The sequence below is a fragment of the Podarcis melisellensis genome, assembly GCF_964234715.1.
Source record: "Podarcis melisellensis genome assembly, chromosome: 8".
NCBI classification, from domain to species: Eukaryota; Metazoa; Chordata; class Lepidosauria; order Squamata; family Lacertidae; genus Podarcis; species Podarcis melisellensis.
In genome coordinates, this window is record NC_138540.1 from 2226093 (window position 1) to 2248227 (window position 22135).

At 47.1% G+C, this 22135-nt stretch overlaps 1 protein-coding gene across 1 annotated transcript; it reads right to left on the minus strand.

Moving 5' to 3' along the window:
• Positions 1 to 1794: 1794 nt before the first annotated feature.
• On the minus strand, positions 1795 to 21903 carry LOC309375527 (N-acetylglucosamine-6-sulfatase-like; the record flags this gene model as incomplete). The annotated part of the gene is made up of 13 exons (XM_081921320.1): positions 1795 to 1938; positions 2884 to 2991; positions 4749 to 4859; positions 5974 to 6075; positions 13099 to 13202; positions 14908 to 15026; positions 16025 to 16107; positions 16636 to 16800; positions 18243 to 18341; positions 19033 to 19098; positions 19248 to 19451; positions 20022 to 20081; positions 21763 to 21903. The coding sequence occupies 13 exons, from the start codon at positions 21901 to 21903 to the stop codon at positions 1795 to 1797; spliced, it is 1506 nt and encodes a 501-aa protein (XP_081777446.1).
• Positions 21904 to 22135: the final 232 nt, after the last annotated feature.

Below are 22135 nucleotides of genomic sequence, written 5' to 3' on the forward strand. Positions count from 1 at the left end.
ATGGTCCAAAAGGAAATGTCTTTCTCAGGCAGAAGCTGGTTCCCCACCCCTGCTACAAGACAGAATGATTTTCAGGCTTTGGGTTTCTTAATGCTTTTGCAGTCCTGACTATGGGTGGGATACAAAATCAAAGGAAGAAATCCGTTTGTTAACAGTTTTCAGGTATAGCTCTCCATGAAGCACAGAGGTAAATGCCCCTCCCTGCGCCGCAATTTGGCTTGGAAAAAGTTCTCTCTTGGCTCCAAGAAAAGGCTTTCCTCCCAAGCCTAAAACCTGCTTGTGGAAGAACAGGGCAAGGGGCTAATGGGAGGCCCCAGAGACTGGCTCTCTAACCCTGCTTTGGAAGATGGGTCCAGCTGGCTAAGCCCCGTCCATGGGCATGCATTGGGGCCCAATAAAAACTTTCATTTGCACTCCAAGGTCTCAGGATCTGGCTTGCAAATGCACACCATTGCCAGAGGCTACCAAGGTGGGGGGGAGTCAAGGTCTTCTAGGATTAGAAATATGACAGTGATGGGGAGATAAGGAAGTCCTTAAAGAGGGAGCAAAATTCCCCAACCCTTGGAGAGAACATCTCTCCTGCCCCAAATTCTGCCTCCTTCCCTTAGTGTCAGGTATGTTGGTTATGAAACATGCAAATAGGGCTGAGATGTGGTTTGGGATTGGTGTAAAGCTGATGATGCAACAATGGCACCGATACCTCCCCTTACGGAATGGGATGGGGTTCCAGCCCAGGATGAATGTTACAGGTTCCCCAAACACTGTTGGGTACATGGCTCTCTTCTCAGAGGTCAGTCAGTACTCGCAGCTGACATCGTGGATTTTTTAAACCAGCACAACCGCGGGAAATGACATTTACTGTAGGAAAGCAGGTCTTTGTGTGGCTCTTGAGGTCTGGCTCCTGTCTCTCCACATATAGAGCAGTAGCCATCACAGTCCATGCAAAGTCCAGATCAGTTTTTCTAACAAACAAGTCCTTTATTCCATTCTATTTCTTTTCACAGCACTTAAGGCAGAGAGGCACAGGCGAGACAACACAGCAACTGCCCGAGCTGCTGCAGGAGTTGATCAGAATCAGAACTTCTCAAAGCGGAGGAGTTACAAGGCACATGACAGTCACAAAAGGACAGGCAGCATCTCCAGCTCTCTGGGGGGAAAGAAGGCGCTGCAGGGCAGAATCTGCAATACTGATTCGTTATTAAAGGCGGGGTCCCAGACACCCCCAACAAGGCCGGGGAGAGGAGGGGAAGCAATCTTTCACCAGCTGGCCATGGGGAACCCCTGAGAGTGGGGCTGCTGGTCAGCAACTGACAGTCTAGGTCAGTGTTTCCCAACCTTGGGCCTCCAGCTGTTTTTGAACTACAATTCCCATCATCCCTGACCACTGGTCTTGCTAGCTAGGGATGATGGGAGTTGTAGTTCAAAAACAGCTGGAGGCCCAAGGTTGGGAAACACTGCTCTAGGTATCAGCCCTGCCCCCCCCAGTGGTGAAATCCGACCTGCCATTTGCCGAGTCTGGTGGCAAAGGCAAGGTGTAGGTGAGCAGCAAGAGGCAGGATGGGATATTGGAGCATTTTGATGGTGAAATCTGGCACAGGCACTTTCACCCCCCATCCCTCTCTCCCTCTCTTCTGCCAACCATACCCTCCAGGAAAGGATCCAGAAAGGAAAAAATCAGCATCAGCTTTGGCTTAAGAGCAGAGAAAAGAGGGGAGAGAGAGAGAGGAGAGACCCAGCGTGGGCTCCGTGTTCCCCTCGGCACAGACCCACAGCAAGAGCTGTGCTGCTGCTCCCTCAGGATCGGCAGGTGGCGCCAGAGCAGGCCTGCAGCTTGATCAGCCTCTGGTTCATCTGCTCCAGCTGTGCAGGGTCCACAGTTTTCACCACGTTGAAGAGCTGGTGTGGGTCTGAAGTCAGGTTATAGACTTCTACAAAATTCTGCAAGAGAAAAGACAGGGAGAAAGAGAGTCCCGTCCCCCCAAGGGGAGGGGCAGAAGTCACAATTTGCTAAAGGAAAGAAGACAAAATCCTCAACAACTTCTACTACTACAATGTACTACTATATGTGGGGCTCCCCTTGAAGACAGTTCAGAAGCTGCAACGGCTGCAATAGATCAGCATCCAGCCAGCAGGACACCTACTATTCCTGTCCTCAAAGACCTGCACTGGTTGCCAGTTTGCTTCTGATCCAAATTTAAGCTGGTTATGTGAATGTAGAAAGCCTTAAATGACCTGGGTTCGAAATACCTGAAGAAGTGCCTTGTCCCGTACAGACCAGCCTGAATGTTATGATCAGCAGAGGCGGCCCTGCCGGTGGTGGTGGCAGGTGCTATCAGAAGTGACTCTCCAGTTACGGAACTCCCTCCCCTCAGAAGTACATCTGGTGCTCTTTGTGTCCCTTGAGGGGGGGGGGACAACTCTTCTCCCAGGCTTTGGGGGGCTATTTTAGATCAGCTTGTTCCCCTTGCCACTTCTGCACAGTAATGATGGTTGAGTTTCAATTATGGTTTTAAGCGGTGCTTTAATTGTATTTCATATGTTCTACTGAATTTATGCACCCCACCCTGGGAACTTGTTATGAAAGGCTGGAAACAAATTAAATTCAACAGAATATTTTAAACCTAAGCCTGACCCAGGCCAAGAGTGAGGGCTAGCTGGTCCTGGGCACACCCTTCTGTGATTAAACATGCACCCCAGAATATGCACCAGACTCCTCTGCTATGGCTCCTCAATGAATGATGTCTGCATGAAGAGACTGGGAAGTTCTGAAAATGGTTGCTGTGTGGCAGCATCCCTTGGAGGCCACTGCTGACCATCAACAGGGAAAGGGTGTGGCCCTCTCTCTGGGCCTCGGTCAGGACAGGAGGGGCAGACGGTGCTCACCTGGGCATCCGCAAACTCACAGTACTGCAGGTTGATGGGGCTTAGTGTGCGCACACAGGCATACGTGTTGTTGAAGGCATCCTCGCACACACAGTCAGGGAAGCATTGCTGCCAAAGGGAGAGAGGGGGAGAGAGGCTTTATTCAAATCTAACACCTACCCAAGACTGCAACATTCCCTCCAACAACAAACTCAGCTGACGAGTGCCCACAGGGCTCCTGAGGGAGACAAGGGGGGCAGAAATATCCAGAGGCATCCTGATACCAAGGGAGACCACTGGTCCATCTGCTTCAGGACTGTCCACATGGACTGGGAGCAGCTCTCCAAGAGGCCAGGGATCAAACCTGGGGCCTTTTATCCACACAGCAGAAGTCCCTATCACTGAGCTATGCCCCTTGCCCACTTTTTTGTGGGGAGGGGGCCTGAGAAGGTAGCCTGCCCTTTTCCAAACAAGCCTAATGAGGGCTGAGTGTGCTCAGTGGCCGTGCTGAGCATTCCATAGGAGGAGGGGAAGGAATGGAGTCTCCTGAAGAGGGCATGGCTGGCTGAAGCATGCTGTACCGCAACACTGTGCAGGTCCCTGGGTTTCCAAAGAACACAACTTCCAGCCCTTCCCCCATCTCTTTCAACCCTTTGAAAGCAGGTTTGGAGGCACTTCAGCTCCAGACTCGTGGGGGTGTCTCCAACCCACTGAAATCAATGGACATGCCTAATTTAGGGCCACTAATTTCAAAGGGTCTACTCTGAGCACAACCCCAATGTGATGGGCAAAAGGCATAATTCCAACCTGTGCTAAGCAAGTGGAAACTCTAAGTGGGAGATGAGGTGGGAGCTGGGAATGTGGACTGCAAGATAAGAGCAGGAATGAGGAGAAGAGCGTTGGCTTCCCTCAGTGCTGTGGGCAGGGGGACTGAGGCTGAAGCAGACATTATGTAAACTAAGGTGAGCAAACCCCCTTTGCATAGGCAAATTTCAAGCCCAGCAAGCCTCAGGGCAAAACTTCCTACTGCAGAGCCAAAGCCTGCACACCCTTTAGCACCACCTCTGGGGGAGCGGCAGAGCAGGACCTGTTCCTCTGCTGCACAAGGCATCCCTCTCTTGAAAAGTAAAGCTAGGCAGAGCTCATTTGTTACATTTTTTATCCTGCCCTTCCTCCATCTAAAACCAACCCTGTGGGAGAGTGGCTAGTTTAAGGTCACCTGGTGAGTGCCAGGGCAGACTGGGGATTTGAAGCCGGGTCTAGTCCAACACTCTAAATCTGGGGTGGAGAACAGAAAGCAATAACTAAAAGAGAGAGAGAGAACAACAACAAAAAAACCCCCAGACAATTTCTGCCTCCACAAAAAACCTTATTTCTTCCTGTATACATAAAAACATAAGACTGTTATCACGCAGCCACCTGCAGTATGACAAGCTGCAAGCAGGCAGGTGAATGAGGAAGTAGAGCATGTGGCACGAGGGGAAGGGAAGAGGTGCTGTGTAAACATGTCTACTTGGAAGTAGGCTCTCCTGCTCTGTTAAATCCCACCTCCTTTAAAAGGAGGTGGGGCAAGCTGTGGAGGAGGTGTAAAAGGAGAATGGGAAAGCAGGGCAAGAAGGGGGGCAGCACCTTGTTTTTTAAAAAACTGTAATCATTGGGAGGCACCAAGAAGAACCACACTGAGTACCCCATGGTCAAATCAAGTAAATTTTTGGGGTGAAATCCTCCCCTCCAGACACAATCAGCAGATTTATGCCACTTTGCATGCTGTGTATAATTTCTAGGCAGTCTGCAGGATCCAGTTTCTCTTGTAGCAGAAGATTTGGACATTTGTAAGAAATGCAGAGTGCTCTAGGCATCTCTGTGCCTCCAGAGCCAGCACTCACCGACACGCCTGGCCCCAAGGCAGGGCAGTGGGGGTCTCGGTGAGTGTGGCCTTCACCAGTGTATTCCACCAGGAAATCCGACCGCCATCTGCTCTTGTGTGTCTCATTCACCTGGAGCCAAGGAAACACATTTCAGAAAGCATCACCCGCTGTTACAAACAAAAATAAAAACTCTCAAGACCGCATCCCTGACAGGCTCTCTGGGTTTTCTGGCCCAGTCTAGACATCCAGAGCAAATGCCCTGAAATGGCAGCCTGTCCCCTCTACTGTGGCATGTCAAGAATACAGCCACAGGTGAAGGTATGCTCTGGAGCAAGCAGGGATAGGGTACCTGTGACCTTCCCGTTGTAGGGACTCCCACTCTCATCACCCCCAGACAGCAGGGTCAAGGGACAATGGGAGCTGATGGGAGTTGTAGTCCAGCAACAGCTGAAGGGCCGCCACTCCCCATTCCAGCTCTAGAGTTTGCGTGGGAGCTCCAAGGGGTCTGCAGAAGTCCCACAGCAGCGGAAGGAAGGACAGACAAAGGCATCAAGCCAGCTAAGGGAGCAGCAGCCAGGGGCCCACCAGCAGCAATCCAGTCCCACTTCCAAAGTGTCATGCATACCACAAATCTTAAAGCACAGTTCGTTGTTTCTGCCATATGCTTCAAAATGCACTTCCTACGCTGCATCTATTGCTCATGGACATCAAATGCATATGACAGCCCACGCTTCCCCCTCAGAGCCCAGAACCCCTTTCAAACAGGGCTGCTTCTATGCAGATGTGCAGGCTTCACCTAGGCCAACCTGGAGTCCTCTGGGGATTTTGAACTCCAACTCTCATCAGCCCCAGCTGGGACATATTGCAGATATCCTCCCTCAACATGCAGCTGTCAGGGAAGAGGCCGGGGAAGTCTCAGGAGCAGGACCGGTAGACGGGTCCCACAGCTCCTTGTACACAGCAAGACTCTCAAGGCAAGCAAAGGGAGCTTGAGAGTCTTTTGCTTCCAATGATGCACAGAAAATGAAGATGTGGAGTTATTTCCAGCCACATCGTTGTACATAGCAGAGTTTCCTTCAGGACTTACATGACAAGAGTTCTGAGCAAAGGATTCTTTGGCAGAAAGAAGACCGTGTAAAGTTTGAAAATCTGCTTGTCTACAGGACTCCAGAGAACTCCTTTATTCAACACACACACACAAAATTCCCCTGTTTATTCTAGAAGGTTCTGGGCAAATTATTACCAACAGAGGCAAGAAAGACTGTCCGTCCATGGAGGTCTGAGATGCATCGATACCTGCGATATCTAGGAAGGTGGGTCCCAGATCGATGTTGAGGACAGGTTCCTGAGAGGAAGACAATATGGGACAGAGTTACAGAGACTTCCGGTCAGCGCCAGCGCTTAATGGCGGTCCTCCCTTCGAGCTCCGGAGGACTGCTTCACGAGTTCGGGTCTGACTGCTACGGCGAAGCGGGGACCCCCATAAATCACAGGCGCAGAAGCCTGTGAGCAAGGAGACTCGGTGGGCACCATTTGCGCCCCCCTTTACTGCAAAAGAGCCTTTTTAAAGGCTCCGGAGCGGCATCGGGTGTGCGCGCGGTGCTGAGAGTCGATACCCAGCCCGTGGAGTGAAGCCGCGTCGCCATGAGCGGAGAGCGCCGATTCCTTCCTGAAATTGGAAACTGAATTTGAATGCCCGTAAGTAGGATTGAAAGGCTTACTGGGACTTTAAACTTCATTTAGAAATTTGGCCGAAAACGGGAAAGGTAATAATTAAGGAAGTCTGCCTTTCCCGGACTGCATGACAGCTAAAGCAACGAAACTACAAAGCTGCAATTGGGTGAAAAATTGATTTGAAAATCGTAACCTGGGCATTGAACTTAACCTCCCCCTAGCAAGCAGGAGCAAGGGGGAAGATAAGTGGATTTTGTTTAACCTGCATGGAAGAAGTAAAGGAAAAAAAAGTTTTCTGCCGTTTTAGACTCTTGGAACGGACTGCCTGAGTAGGGCACTGAGACAGTGAACTGTCATTTGAGATTTGCTACAAAGTTGGGACTTTATTTGTTACAAGTTTGAGACTTTCACTTGAAACTATAAATTGATAGTTTTGATACATTGGAGGACTGTTGCTAAAAACTTTTTCTTTGGGGACTCTCTGTTTCTTTGTTCTTGTGCTTATTGGATACTTTGAATTACTCCCTCTAGAGGGCTGAGGGGTAACAGTTGCAAAACAGACTGTAAAAAACAAGTCAGTGGATTTTTCCATCTAAAAGCTGCTCCTGTGGGAACGACCTTGGGACATGAGTGGCCCACCAGAAGAGATAACAACAAGAGCTAAAAGTAAAATCGCACAAAAGAAAAGGGGCTCAATATCAAGCCTACTGCCAGCAGGTGCAGCCGGGCAGGAAAAAGTGACAAATATACCCATGGATCCAGTGACACAAGCATTACTTAAAATAAATGAATCTTTAGAAGTTTTGACAAAGCAGAGTACAGAAAATACCAAACAGCTGACAGAACTTTCAACAAAACTAGATCTGAATACTAAAAGTATTACATCTAATACAGAAACTATAAATAAATTGATTGAAGAAAATGCCATAACTCGGAAAATTGCTGAAGAAGCTAAAACTACTGCTGAAACTACACAGGAGAAATTGGCACCAGTCTGTAAAAAGTTGGATGAACATGATGCGACCTTGTCTTTGTGGGACCTACAGAGGAAAGAGAGAAATTTGAGATTAAGATTAGTCCCTGAAAATGAAAAAGATAACTTGGTGGACTTTCTCACAAAAGAGTTTTCGGAATTTTGGCAGGTAAACTTGAAGGAAGAAGAATTTAAGATAACAGCTGCCTTCAGACTGGGCAAGAGACAAAACAGAAAGAGCCCAAGGGATTGTCTGATAACTTTTAAGAGCCAAAGAGGAGACAAAATATTAAATCTACACTACCAGAAAACTTTAGAGATCGAAGACGCTTATGTGCAGATCTACAAGGACATCCCTAAATACATTTTGGAGGCGAGAACTCACTACAAAGACCTGGTTGACCTGCTGAAAAGTAACAATCTACCTTTCAGGTGGGAATTTCCACAAGGTTTGTCTTTTAACTACAAAGGAAAGAAAGTAAAAATAAGAACAATGCAAGACAAAGAACAATTCCTGCAAAGAAACGAGGAGGACCTTCAGAAGGGAGTGGTGGAACTGACTTCAGAAGCAGATATTCTAAATTTAACATTTGGACTTAAACCACAGACAGAGGAAGATCAGAAGCAGGGAGCAGCTGGAGGAGGGACTAACTAAACAACAAGATGTCTCTGCAGTTTCTAAGTTGGAACTGTAATGGCTTGAACCTTCCCAGAAAAAGGCGTGAGGTTTTTCACATTTTGAAAAGAGAACAATTGGACTTGATTTGCTTACAAGAAACCCACATGACCAGGGCACACAGAAAATTGCTTATAAATAAAAGATTAGGACAGGAATTTATCTCATCAGACAAAGTTAAGAAAAGAGGAGTGGTGATCTACGCAAAGGAAAAGTTGGCCCCAAAGCTGATTTTTAAAGATGAACAAGGAAGATTTTTGGCAATTGAAATACAAGTCCAAGGAGAAAAAATTTTGACAGTTGGAATTTATGCACCAAACGAAGGGAAGGCAGAATTCTTCAAGAAGTTGCATGAGACTTTAATGGACTATTTGGATTATAATGTAATTATGATGGGAGACATGAATGGTGTGGTCTCCACAAACATGGACAAAGCACAAAGACAGGTGGTCTCCAAGGATGGGAGATTACCAAAGACTTTCTTTGAAATGACTGAAAATATGGACTTGATTGACATTTGGAGAACAAGGAACCCTCTGGAAAGAGAGGGAACCTTTTTCTCTGAAGCAAACATGACATGGACAAGAATCGACCAAATATGGGTTACTAGTGGGATGGCTCCAAAGATTAAAAAAGTAGAAATCTGCCCAAAGATTTGCTCCGACCATAACACCGTAAAGATGGAGATGAAATTAACAACAGCTGGCTCCTTCAGATGGAGAATGAATGACACCCTATTTAGAGATGAAGAGATTTATAAGAAGGCCCAAAAAACTTTGAAAGACTATTTTGAGATAAATCTGAGGACAGATGTCGAGAAAAGAATAATCTGGGATGCAAGTAAAGCCGTGATGCAAGGTTTCCTAATACAACAGAATTCTTTAAAGAGGAAGAAACAAAATGAGAAGAAAGATAAGATCTTGGGAAAGATGAAAGAAGGAGAAAAGAAACTGAGGTCAAAACCAAAGTCTCATGAGATTTTAAGAGAAATTAAGTTTTACCAGATGCAGTATATGGAACTGATGAATCAAGAGATAGAATGGAAAATTAAGCAAATTAGACAAAGGACATTTGAATCAGCAGACAAATGTGGGAAACTTCTAGCATGGCAATTGAAGAAGAGACAAAAATTGAACACAGTTACAAGTTTGGAGGTGGAAGCAAAGAACATTTATAAACCAAATGAGATTAGTAACTGTTTTCAGAGTTATTTTAGAAGATTATATGCAAGAGGGCCGGAGAATGAAGGAGAAATAGATTATTTTCTTAAGAAATATGGTTTACAAAAGATTTCACAACAAAGTACAATGGTTTTGAATGAGAAAATAACAGAACAAGAAATAGAGGGTGCCATTCAAAATATGCAATTGGGGAAATCTCCAGGACCAGATGGGTTGACCTCCAGATATTACAAAGCTTTGAAGGAATGGTTAGTACAACCACTGAAGGAGGTCTGCAATGAAATTTTAGAGGGGAAAAAGGCACCTGAATCGTGGAAAGAAGCATTTATTACACTTATACCAAAAACTGAGACTGAAAAGAACCAGATAAAGAACTACCGCCCTATATCATTACTTAATGTGGATTACAAAATATTTGCTGACATTTTGGCAAAAAGATTAAAGAAGGTGTTGGTGGAAGAGATTCATAAGGACCAAGCTGGCTTTCTCCCAGGGAGACATTTGTCAGATAATGTGAGAAATATAATTGACATTATGGAATTGCTAGAAGTTAACATTAACACGAAGGCGGTATTAATATTTGTGGATGCGGAGAAAGCTTTTGATAATATTTCCTGGAGCTTTATGAAGAAGAATCTCCATGGGATGGGGGTAGGCCAAAGGTTTGAAAATGGTATAGGTGCAATATATTCTGAACAAAAAGCGAAATTAATTGTGAATAATGTGGTTACTGAAGAACTTCCTATAGAAAAAGGGACACGACAGGGGTGCCCAATATCCCCACTACTTTTTATACCTGTCCTGGAGGTTTTGTTAAATATGATCAGGGGGGACCAGCTGGTTAAAGGAATTCAGGTCGGAGCTAAACAATACAAACTGAGGGCCTTTGCAGATGACGTAGTATTAACTTTACAACAGCCAGACACTAGTACGAAAAGAGTTTTAGAACTAATTCAAGTTTTTGGTCACGTAGCAGGATTTAAGTTGAACAAGCAAAAAACTAAAGTTTTGGAGAAAAACTTAACAAACGCTGAAAAAGAGAGATTTCAAAGTGAAACTGGATTAATGGTGGCAAAGAAAGTGAAATATTTGGGGATTGACATGACATCTAAGAATGTGAACCTATTTAAAGATAATTATGATAAATGTTGGACAGAGATAAAGAAAGATCTAGAAATATGGTCAAGTTTGAGACTTTCCTTGTTAGGCCGAATTGCCGTAATTAAGATGAATGTATTGCCTAGAATGTTATTTTTGTTCCAAACATTACAGATTGTTGATAGAATGGACTGTTTCAAGAAGTGGCAGAAAGATATATCTAAATTTGTCTGGCAGGGCAAAAAGCCCAGAATAAAATTTAAGATATTAACTGATGCAAAAGATAGAGGGGGGTTTGCCCTGCCGGACTTAAAACTGTACTATGAATCGGCAGCTTTCTGCTGGTTGAAAGACTGGCTACTTCTTGAGAATACAGACATTTTGGATTTGGAAGGGTTTGATAATAGATTCGGTTGGCATGCATATATATGGTATGAAAAGGTAAAAACTCATAAAGGATTTAAAAACCATATTGTCAGGAAAGCACTATACAATGTTTGGATTTGATATAAAGATTTGTTGGAAAACAAAACCCCTAGGTGGTTGTCACCAATGGAAGCCAAGGAGGTGAAAAAACTTAATATGGAATCCAAATGGCCAAAATATTGTGAAATTTTGGAGCAAGAGAGTGGAAAAATCAAATTACAGAATTATGAGAAAATGAAGTCCAAAGTACGAGATTGGCTTCATTACCATCAAATAATGGAAGTGTTCAAACAAGGCAGGAAAATTGGCTTCCAGGTGGAGAGATCAAAACTAGAAACAGAACTGTTAGAACCCAATACTAAGAACTTGTCAAGAATGTATAACCTGCTGTTGAAATGGAATACATTAGATGAGACAGTTAAATCAGCCATGATTAAGTGGGCACAGGACATTGGTCATGATATTATGTTTGCTGACTGGGAACAGTTATGGACCACCGGTATAAAATTTACGGCATGTCATGCCTTAAGAGAAAATATTATGAAAATGATTTATAGGTGGTACATGACCCCAGTCAAGCTTGCAAAAATTTATCATTTGCCCAATAATAAATGTTGGAAATGTAATGAGACTGAAGGTACCTTCTACCACCTTTGGTGGACTTGCCCGAGGATTAAGGCCTTCTGGGAAATGATATATAATGAAATTAAGAAGGTACTTAAATGTACATTTCATAAGAAACCAGAGGCATTTCTCCTGGGCATAGTCGGCCAGGTGGTGTCTAAGAAGGATAGGACGTTTTTTATGTACGCCACCACAGCAGCAAGGATTCTTTTAGCAAAGTATTGGAAGACGCAAGAGCTACCCACGCTGGAAGAATGGCAGACGAAGGTGATCGACTATATGGGACTTGCGGAGATGACCGGCAGGATCCGTGACCAAGAAAAAGAGACAGTGGAAGAAGATTGGAAGAAATTTAAAGTATATCTTAAGAACTGTTGTAAAATTGAAGAGTGCTAAAATGTCAAGGGAAATGAAAATATGGAATTATAGCTGTAATTGATTAAGTATGAGAAGGAGTCAAAAAAGAAAATAAGTAATTAGACAATTGGTGTGAGGAGTTGTTGAAAAAACCTTAAAATAGGGATGCAGAAAGGGAGAGGTAAGGGGAAGTCTGGGAAGCAAGGTTTAGGAAAATGAGGATTGAAATTATACATGTTTTATATGTTCTGTTTGTTTATGTATTGTGTGTTGTTTTGTTGTTAATTTGTGTTGGAAAACTAATAAAAACAAAAACAAAACAGAGTTACAGAAGCCATCCAGCTATCCAGTTCAAGGCAATTATTTCTTCGTAGTAGCCTAGGAATGCCAAGAAACTAAAAAGTGCCCTTTTGGAAGGTTCAGCCCACCATCTCATTTCAAAATGACACCCAACTTTATTCAGACAAAAACCACATTGTTGGCTTCAGGAACTATCATGTAAAATTTGGTTAAGAGGTTTCCAAATGCATAGCAACAGACAGTTTCCCAAAACATATAGTAGTTGAAAGAAGAAGACACAGAGATTGACACAAGAATCAAAACCTCCTGACTGCACAGTATGTGACAAGGCCACTTGGAATTATATGCTGGACATTTATTGTAAAATGGGAGACATGCCTGTGCATTCACCAGAATGATTCATTTTATCTAATAGGCTGTTTTTGTTGTTACAATTTGAAAAATAAAAAGATGTTAAAAAATCAAACTCTTGACAGTAGAAAAGTAGTATGTCAGGAAGGAAGGTTCTAACTCAGCTTTTTTCTGGAAATTTTAGAATTCTACATGTTTCAAAGTGAGTTCACTGACTATAGTTCCCAACTCCACAAAATGTCCACAGGGACAGAGATTCAGGCTTTGAGTGCAATGACCATCCAGCAAATAGGCCTGGCTGAAAAATTAGGGGACTCCTTTACTCTCACCCAGGAAGCTGCCTTCTACCAGCTCAGGCCCTCGGCCCATACAATTCAACATTGCTTTTCACGCTGCCTGGCAGAAGCTTTCCCGGACCTCAGGAGGGGTCTTCTCCCAGCCCTACCGTGGGAAGCCAGGGATCTAACTTGAGACATTTGCATACAAGGCAGATGCTCTGGGCTTATGAAGATATGGCTTTGCCACAGCCTAATACTGAGGGTCCCTAGAGGCTTCGGGCAGAAATCTTTCCCCTTCAGCAACCTGAGATCTTTTTAACTGGAGATAGTCAGGGCAGAACCTGGGATTTTCTGCAAGGAAAGCAGCGCTTGAGTTAGGACTCCTTCAGCTCAAACACTTGAGTCGGGGGAAAGAAAGAAAGACACCCACCAGGTGAGTCTGATTTGGCTTGACGCCTGGACCTCGCACCAGCAGCGGCACCCGGATGTCAAACTCATAAAGCTGCCTCTTGTCAATGGGCAGCGAAAACTGACCTGGGGAGGCAAAAACAAGTCCTGACTGGAGTTCCCCCCCAGAAAAAGCAGGACCTATTTATTTATTTCTTACATTTGCACCCCACATTTCCTTCAAGAAGCTCAAGTGCTTCACCCTGTGAGGCAGCTAGGGCTGAGAGAGTACGCCCGTCCCAAGGTCACTGGCTAAGTGAGGATTTGAACCCAGGTCTCCACATTCCAACACTTTTAATCAGCTTTTGACAACCTGCTTTGGACTGCCACTCCCATCAGCCCCAGCCATCAGGAGGGCACCAGACTTAGCCACTAGCCCCCCATGAGCTCTCAGTGGGGGTGGCACTCGGGGCACAAACCCCCATTGGGAATGAAACACGCTCCCCTCTGACTGCTCATTCAGCCCCAGAGGTCAAGGGTCTGTTCTTGCTGCCATCAGGGCTCTGGCCCCCTCAGGGCCTTGGAGGCCCCCCTCAAGAAATCACCCTTCCCTGCATTTACCATTTCCTTTTTCTAAGTAAACCACTAAACATTTACAGAGATATGAAGAAAAAGGTGTTTTTAACACTGATTGGGAGCCGCCCAGAGTGGCTGGGGAAACTCAGCCAGATGGGCGGGGTATAAATAATAAATTATTATTATTATTATTATTATTATCAATGTACTTGAATGTTAGAATGCAAGCAGTTAACATCACTAGGATCATGTGGCATAATTTTTAATGTAAACCACAGGGTGGGGGTGGGGAATTGACTACTTTTTAAAAAAAAATCATTGGATGTCAGGCCGAGAGTTAAGTGCATAGCCGGTGGTGAGAAACTAGACCTAAGTCTTAGTTTTTGCCATTTCTCATGGACAACAGCCCCTTGGCTTCCACCCCCAGCACAAAAGGAGTTCTGGTTAGAGGCCTACGCAAGAGGCAGAAAGCAGATGCTGCTGGACTACAACTCCCATGATTCCTAGCCCTTGGCCACACGGACTGGGACTGGTTGAAGCAGCAGCTCACAACATCATTATTTTAATTTATTACCCTCCCTTCAGCCTCAGGCCCTAGGGAGAGGTACATAATCTCAAATACATTATAAGAAGCTTAAAACAGCTGACAATCACGAAATTAGGGTGGGTCCTTCCCCGAGGGCAAGGTAAAGAGGTTTGCTTTAGGCATTTTCCAAAGACCGTAGCTAAGTTGCCAGGCCCAGCTCTGCGAGGAGGAGGAGGAGGAAGAGGATGCACAGAGCCTTAGGGCTGCCTGGGAACTCTCTCTCCCAGGCCTCCCTCGCCCAGCTGCTGAGGGTGGTGGAATGGCCAAGAGGGCGCCACCCCCTGTTGATCTTAGTATTCCAGATGTTCTTCAAGGAAGGAGGCTGTCTTTTCAGATACCCGGAGTCAAAGTTTAGGGCTTTAAACATTAATGTGAGCACCTTGAATTGGGCCCACAAACAAACCGCCAGCCAATGCAGCTGTTTTAGAAACAGGGGTTACATGAGTTCTAAAAGCAGCTCCAGTCAGCAATCTGGCCACTGCATTTTGGACCAAGGAAAGTTTCCAAGTTGTCTTCAAGGGCAGCTCCACGGACAGCCCATTGCCATCATCCATCCTGTTTGCAACCCTGGCCTGATTCATCCCTACACATTCCACCAGTTTGCCACTGAAAGAGATATTGGAGCTATTCCCCCACCACCCCACAGGTCCCCCCCCAAAGGTTCTGTGGCAAAAGCAGGCCTCAACTCACCTGTGTGGTAACCATGATCTGAAGTATAGAACACGTATGTGCTGTCCAACAGGTGAAGGGACTTCAATTTTTCAAAAATCTTCTCCACCATGTCATCCACAGACAACAGAGTCTGCCACCTGCAAGAATATGAGGACATACTATATATTGCAGAGGTAGCAATGTGGTACCCTCCAGATGTTGTGGACTATGACTTCCATCAGTCTCAGCCAGAAACAGGATGATGGGAGTTGTAGTTCAACAACATTTTGGTGCAACAGATCAAGCTATCACAATAAACTGCATTATTGAAGCAGCAGGGAAGCCACTCAGTGTATGAGGGAAGAGTCTGTGCCTCTACTGTTGACCCTGCACAAACAGGCAATCTTCAAAGAGTCCTGCTGGGTCAGACCAAGGGTCCATAGTCCAATGTTCACTTTCCAACAGCAGCTAGGCAGATGCTTCTGGAAAGTTTGCAGCCAGGGTCCTGAAAGGGACTGTCCTGTTCTGGTTCCATGAAGATGCCCAGAAAGGAGGTCCAAGTGGGCAGGCCTTAAAGGGCCAACCCTGTCTGAAGGAGGACCCTTCTCCTGGGCTCCATGCCTCCCGCTTAGTGCACTCCCTGAACTGCTTTGGGAGGCACTCAGTTGATCAGGCCCAGGGGAAGGGGGCCTGGGAGGGCGTTGGCTCTAGTTCAGTGGGGCCTGGAGCTGTGGGGCGTGCGTCAGGGGCCTCCTGCCTGCCAGATGGAGTTCAGCAACATCCAGAGGCCCACACATTTCCCATTCCTGAAGACTCAATACTACAGTTAGGCAACGTGGAATTGTGCCCATTACTCTTTGACCAGGTACTTCTCACTTCACAGCTTCACTATACATCACATCTCACATCACATCTACACCAGCAATGGCTGGTGGGAGTTGTAGTCCAAAGCATCGGAAGGATGTCAGGTTGAAGGAAGATGCACAACACCTGAGTCTCACTGCCTCTCAGACGTCTGTCTCCGTCAGGGTCCCCCAGTGACTTTGGATAAAAGCCCCCACAAATGTCTCCCCCCCATGGCCTCACTCCTTTCAAGCTTCTACAGAGAAGTGGTTTCCCCCAGCTCCTACGAGTGGCATTTTGGACCCTTTCTTACCGTTCCCTGTAGACGTTGTCCAGGAACTCAATGGATGTGTTTGACATGGGAGTCTTTGCTTGCCTTATCAACCAGTGCTTGTCCTATAAAGGGAAGAAGATTGTGGAGGCTTTATCAACAGAATCCAGATGGCAAATATTTGGAGAAAAGACTTGGACCTGATGACACCATCACCCTTGTGCTCTTCCCCCTCCCCCGTGGATTTAACACTTGCCATTTTAAAATTCTGATTTACTTCTTAAAAAACAAAATACAGTAAGAAACGCACATAAGTGCCACAATTCTTTGATTATTATTGTCCTTGCAGTTCTCTGGGACCACAGAATGAAAGCTCCTGCTTCCTCGCTTGTCCTCTGCTGCGTACTGATTATGACTCCAGCAGGGGCAGCAACTTGCCACTTAAGAAGGCATCTTCCAAGGCAGAAGAGCCTGGCAAGACGCCCACCATTAGATCCTGGTGTTCCTGTGGAAGTGACCTCCCTGTTCCCAGCTGCCACCAGAGGGCTACCTGAGAAGCATCTTGCCCTGAGAGAAGCAGAGAGAGCAGCCGCCTATGGAGCTGCCCATGAGCCCTTCAAGCCCGCTGCCCACATCAAGGCCTTTGGACTCACCTTTCCGTGGACGTTGAAGCTTCCATTGCGTGGTGCTTTGATGCTGCTGTATGCCGACTTGTAGTGGGGGGCGGCCGTCCAGGGGGCGTGTGCAGCAGGTGGAGCCAGAACCATGAGAAAAGGAGGGTGGGAAAGCTTCTCCAGGAATTGGAGGCTCCGGTTGGTCTGCAGCAGGGAAGGGGTGGGGAAGGACAGAGAAAGAGACGAATGGCTCAAGCCGTGGTGCCATGGGAGGGAATCCTAGGGAGGCATGGAAGGGGTAAAATACAGCTGTACCTTGATTTTCAAACAGCTTAGTTCTTGAACATTTTGGCTCCCGAATGCCACAAACCCGGAAGTGAGTGTTCCAGTTTGTGAACTATTTTTGGAAGCCGAACATCCTGCAGCCAATCAGAAGCTGCGCTTTGCTTCCCATATGTTTAGGAAGTCGAACGGACTTTCGGAACAGATTCCGTTTGACTTCCAAGTACGACTGTACCTTGCTCCACAGGCTAAGGGTTTTGAAAGAGAAATAGATAGCGTATTTCCCATGTCTTTCCTCTGAAGTCCCATTTTCACGGGTGCGGAAACTGTGGCCCTCCAGGTGTTGTGTGGACTCCAGCTGCCATCAGCTCAGCCAGCGCAGTCCGTGGCCAACAAGATCTACCCTGTCCTAAGGATTTTGATGGAGTTAACTTTCAAAGTAAGCATGGGATTCTAAAGTGCCACTTTCTCGTGCAGTCATAGACAATCTTTCTCTCTCTATCGTGCTGAGTTTCCAGGTGCTGGTAGACGGGTGTGTTTTCCTGACTTGCAACCAACAGCAGGGAAACTGTTTTGCTTGTCCTGCAAAAGTGCACATGAAAACACTCTACCCACTTCACTGAATCAGGGCTGGGGAAACGCTTTCCAAGACATGCCTGCCTTCCTCCCCGGGCAATCTTCGGGGGAACCACATGCCTGTGGGGGGCAGGGCCAGAGGCAAAAAGTGGTGGGCAATGAATATAAATTTTATCCGCCAGCTAGTTTCTACACAAACCCCTCTCCACCCCCCATCCAGGCAAATGAGAGTCATGATTTAAGCACCCGTTCTAGCCAGGCAAAAACACCCAAGGAGGATGTGAAGGAAGGCTGGGCCAGAGAGGCCTAGAAGGATGCCTTTGGCCCCTCGCAGCCTGAGGCTGCCCACCGCTGCTCTAGGCCTCAGTGCCCCACCTATTACAGACTCAACTGATGTCTGGCTGCTGCAACAGAGAAGCAGAGGCAGAGGGGGAGGCCTCTTGTTTGCTTGGAAAAGCTCTTCTCCTGAAAGCCAAGAGTGGAGAAGTGGGAGAAAAAGAGGCCGGCAGGGAGGACTACAGATCCTTTCCACGAAGGGAGAGTTTCTGGAGGAAAGAGATGAACGTCAGAGACTTGGCAGGCCGTCTTCCAGCTTCAATGTTCTCTTTCTCACTTTAGTTCTTTCCTTGACAGACATAAATGAGCCAATGCAATACGACTGTTTTTTAGACTAATTGATGACACCGAAAGAAAGAATTCTGACTGTTGAATGGGGCTGCCCTTCCAGTGGTCTAGCTACTTGATCGCAGGGGGATCTGAGAAGCAGGTGACATGGAGGGACAACTCACAATGATGTCTGTGAGATAGTCTTCTTCATAGTGCTCCCCGTGCTTCTCCTCGTGTCCATTGGCTGAAAGAGTGTAGTTATAGTACTTGGAATTCCCCACCTATGGAAAGAGGCACAAAGTGATGATGAATCGAGTCACCAAAGAGCCAGCTCTGGAAACTGTTCTGAACACCAGGATCTTGGAACTGGGCCGCCCCACAATAAGGAAGTACAGTATTACAGATGGAAGCCAGCCGAGGCAGTAGACTGTCCTTTTAATTAAAACAAAAAAAATTCCTTCCAGTAGCACCTTAAAGACCAACTAAGTCAGTTCTTGGTATGAGCTTTCGTGTGCATGCACACTTCTTCAGATGCACACTTCTTCAGATACACTTTTAATTAAAATGCACCTCTGGGTTATTTGTGGGGCAAAGGAACGTGTTCTTTTTTCCCCTTCAAAATATAGTCCAGCCCTCCCACAAGGTCTGAGGGACAGTGGACCGGCCCCCTGCTGAAAAAGTTTGCTGACCCCTGGACTAGATGATTCTCAGGGTCACTTCCAACTCTATGGTTGTATGAATCTACAAGAATGTAGATTCAGCAGCTTATTGTCTCTCAGCAAAGGCCACCTGGCAAACTTCAGTTCTGAGCAGAGGTCAGATCTGGATCCTGCACATCAAAGTCCAGCACTCTGCCCCATGGATCTCACTGGGTCACCTAGCCTGCTGTGAACTTAGGAAAGGGAGGGAGGGAGGGAGGGAGGGAGGGAGGGAGGGAGAGAGAGAGAGAGAGAGAGAAGGGCACCTACTCACCAGACCTAACCAGTAGCTCCAGCCTGGTGGCATATATTGAATGCCTCCTGCTTTGGGGTCCCCATACTGTAATAGAGGAGAGTCGCCAAGTCAGATGCAAAAGGCATGCACACGGCTTTTAAAGGCAAGGAGAGGTGATGTGGATGGCCAGAGAACACCTATCATTTGCATATAATATTTGGGCATCAGTGGCATTTGTCTGCAGAGGACTTTACCTGGTTGAGATATTTGCCAGCATAGAAGGTCTGGTAGCCTTGCCTCTGTAGGTAAACCGGGAAGGTGAATGGCTCCTGAAACTTCTGCCAGGCTGGGCTGCTGCAATTGCCCTCCAAGGAATTGTTCCTCACCAGGTGGTTGTGAGGGTATCTGCCGGTCAGGATGCTGCTGCGGCTTGGACAGCACAGAGGAGTGACTGCAAACTGGAGGGCGACATGTCCATTCAGGAGGTCAGCCTCTGCCCTACAAATTAGCATCCCTCCCTCCCCAATCTGGGTACTGTCCCAAGCATCTCCCCAAACTCAGCAGGGGCACCGCCAGCATCCAAGCAGGGGTCGTTTGCAGCCGCTCTCTACCAAGAAAGGCTTAATATTAATATTAATAATTTATTTCTCGTGCCCCACCCACGTGGCTGGGTTGCCCCAGGCATGCCTTCAGGTCTACAGGGCCAAGGCTATTTAAAGGTCAGCATCAGCACTTTGAATTGTGCTCGGAAATGTACTAGGAGTCAATCTTTCAGGACTGGTGTTATGTGGTTCCAGCAGCTGTTCCCAGTTCCCAGTCTAGCAGCTGGGGTGTTTTAGCTTAGGAAAAAACCTGAAGTGGACACAAGCTAGCAGTTTATATATAATAAAAAAACAGCATGGAGAGGGGAGAAAGAGGAAACCACCCCCTCTCTGCTTCAGGGCTGTTTCCTATTCCCAATGCATCAAGGATTACAATCAGTTTAAACTTCCCACAGCAATTCTCAGTGGCACTGTCCAGATACTTACTGCGTTGGCAAAAGTGGCACCTAACTGACCGATCAGGGATGTTGTCTTCTTCATGGGGGTCTGAAAGATAGAACAAAAGAGTCACATCTGGGCCACAGGCCTGAAAATAAGCCTGCGAACACACAGCTGATCACCTAACCAACAAACTCTCATGTTCCTCATCGTTGCCGCTGCTCATGCTGGCTGCAAGGGACAGGAGTTGGACTCAAACAAAAGGCTAGAGGTTCCCCCAAACTGTGATACAGAAGATGGTTGGGATGAGGGCAGAATAGCCTTCTCCTTTCCACGTTCTGCAGCCTACAGTCATTTTCAGGAACACCTGCCACAAAATGTTCATAGGAGTGTTTGTGGGGTAATTTTCTTTTTCTGCAATTTAATCTTCAAAGCAACCCTTTGAATCTGGCTCAATATACACATCCACTCCCCAAAATACCTTTGCACCTCATCAATAAAGGCAAAATGGCATGCTTTGTCCATTGTAGCATAATGGTAGCCCAAAATACAGGTCTTGAACCAAGAGGTCAGGACCTCTGCCATTTTCAACATTTTTTATTTTAAGAGAAGAGAGTAAGAGCGAGTGAAAGAAAATGAGCCAGATGGAGATATGTCATAAACGTGCCCTCCCTTACATCAGCCTTCACCAACCTGGTGCCCTCCAGATGTTGTTGGGCTACAACTCCCATCAGCCCGACCCCACAGGTCTCCTTTGTGAACCATCTCTCAGGGTAAGCAACATGTTATGTTAGCTACGCAGGTGTTATCACAGTGTCTGTCATCATATCTGTGTTCAAGCTTTCCGAGGGGACTGGCCTCAGTGTTGCTGTGGGGATGCTACCTGGCCTCTGCCTGCTACAGCTGCCCAGAATTATTTAATTTCTTTCAAACATGAAGGGAAACTGTTCAAGAAGTTAGTGGTAACCTGAGGTTTGCAAGATGGATACTTAATTTCCTGCTCTAAATCCATGGAAATATTTGTCCCACACAAAAGCCATCAGACATATCAATTACATTTGTTACACCATTTGTGTAATTCATTTTAAGGAGAACTATAAACTGAAGTCCCAAAGGGGGTGTCAGAAAGAACAACCTCTGGAAGGAAGCTCCGCTTTTAAGGGTCCAAGGGTGCCGTCAAGCAGGCAGCATGTTGCGTGGGCTTGTTTCTGCATCTCCAAGATGCATGTGGGAGAAGAAGCCAGAATGTACGATGGGAAGCAACAATTCTGGCTAGGGAACCTCCGCAGAGAAATGATACCTGAGGCTGTGGCAGCCCTTTGGGGACCAGTTCTGATAAGCATGGCACACGACGATGGTCACTTGTTCTAAACTTCAGCCCCAGGTAAATGTTACAATGTGCGGTGGTTTCAGATTTTCACTTGCTCAGACTCCACACTACTTGAAGACAAGGCAAACTGAACCCTGCTCTCATTCCAGCAACCAAACATGATCTGGAAGCATAGAGAGCCACCGGCATTCGCGTGGGACTTTGTCACATGACTGGCTTCCTGCATGTCACCAGACAGGACGATAGTGCTCTCCAAGGCCAGGAACAGCAAGGCACAGTTTCTGGAGTCAGTTAACAAAGTACATAGGAAAGGGCCTTATCTTGACGCAGAGCAGTGGTCTTCCCGGTTCTCACACAAAGCGCCTGCCTCTCTGCCCCCCGCCCCCCAGCCGAGCAGCCCGCAGCCACACGTGCATTTCGGATCCCCCGTAACGTGGGGAGGCGGACCCCGGCACTTACCATGCCCCCGATCTCTCGGTCCTGGTCATCGGTCAGGATGAGCAGGATGTTGTCTTCCTTGGCTTCCCCGCTCTCCGCGGCCAGGAGAAGGCAGGCCGCCAGCAGGGCGCCCAGGACCCCCCGCGGCCAGAAGCGCCCCATGGGAAGCCCGCCCGGCGGCGCCTCACTTTCGGTTCCCGGAGCGGGAGGGGCGGGGCCAGGGAGGGATCCGCGGGCGCGCAGGAGCCGGGAAGCCGCGCTGCCGCCCGATCTGGCGCCTGGATCCGCGGTGAGTCCGGGCGGCGGGACCCGGGACTCCCCCTGGGCCGCTCCGCGCTCCTGGCCCGCCGAGCTCACCTTGCGGGGCCGCCATGCCCGGGAGGCTCGTGGGGAT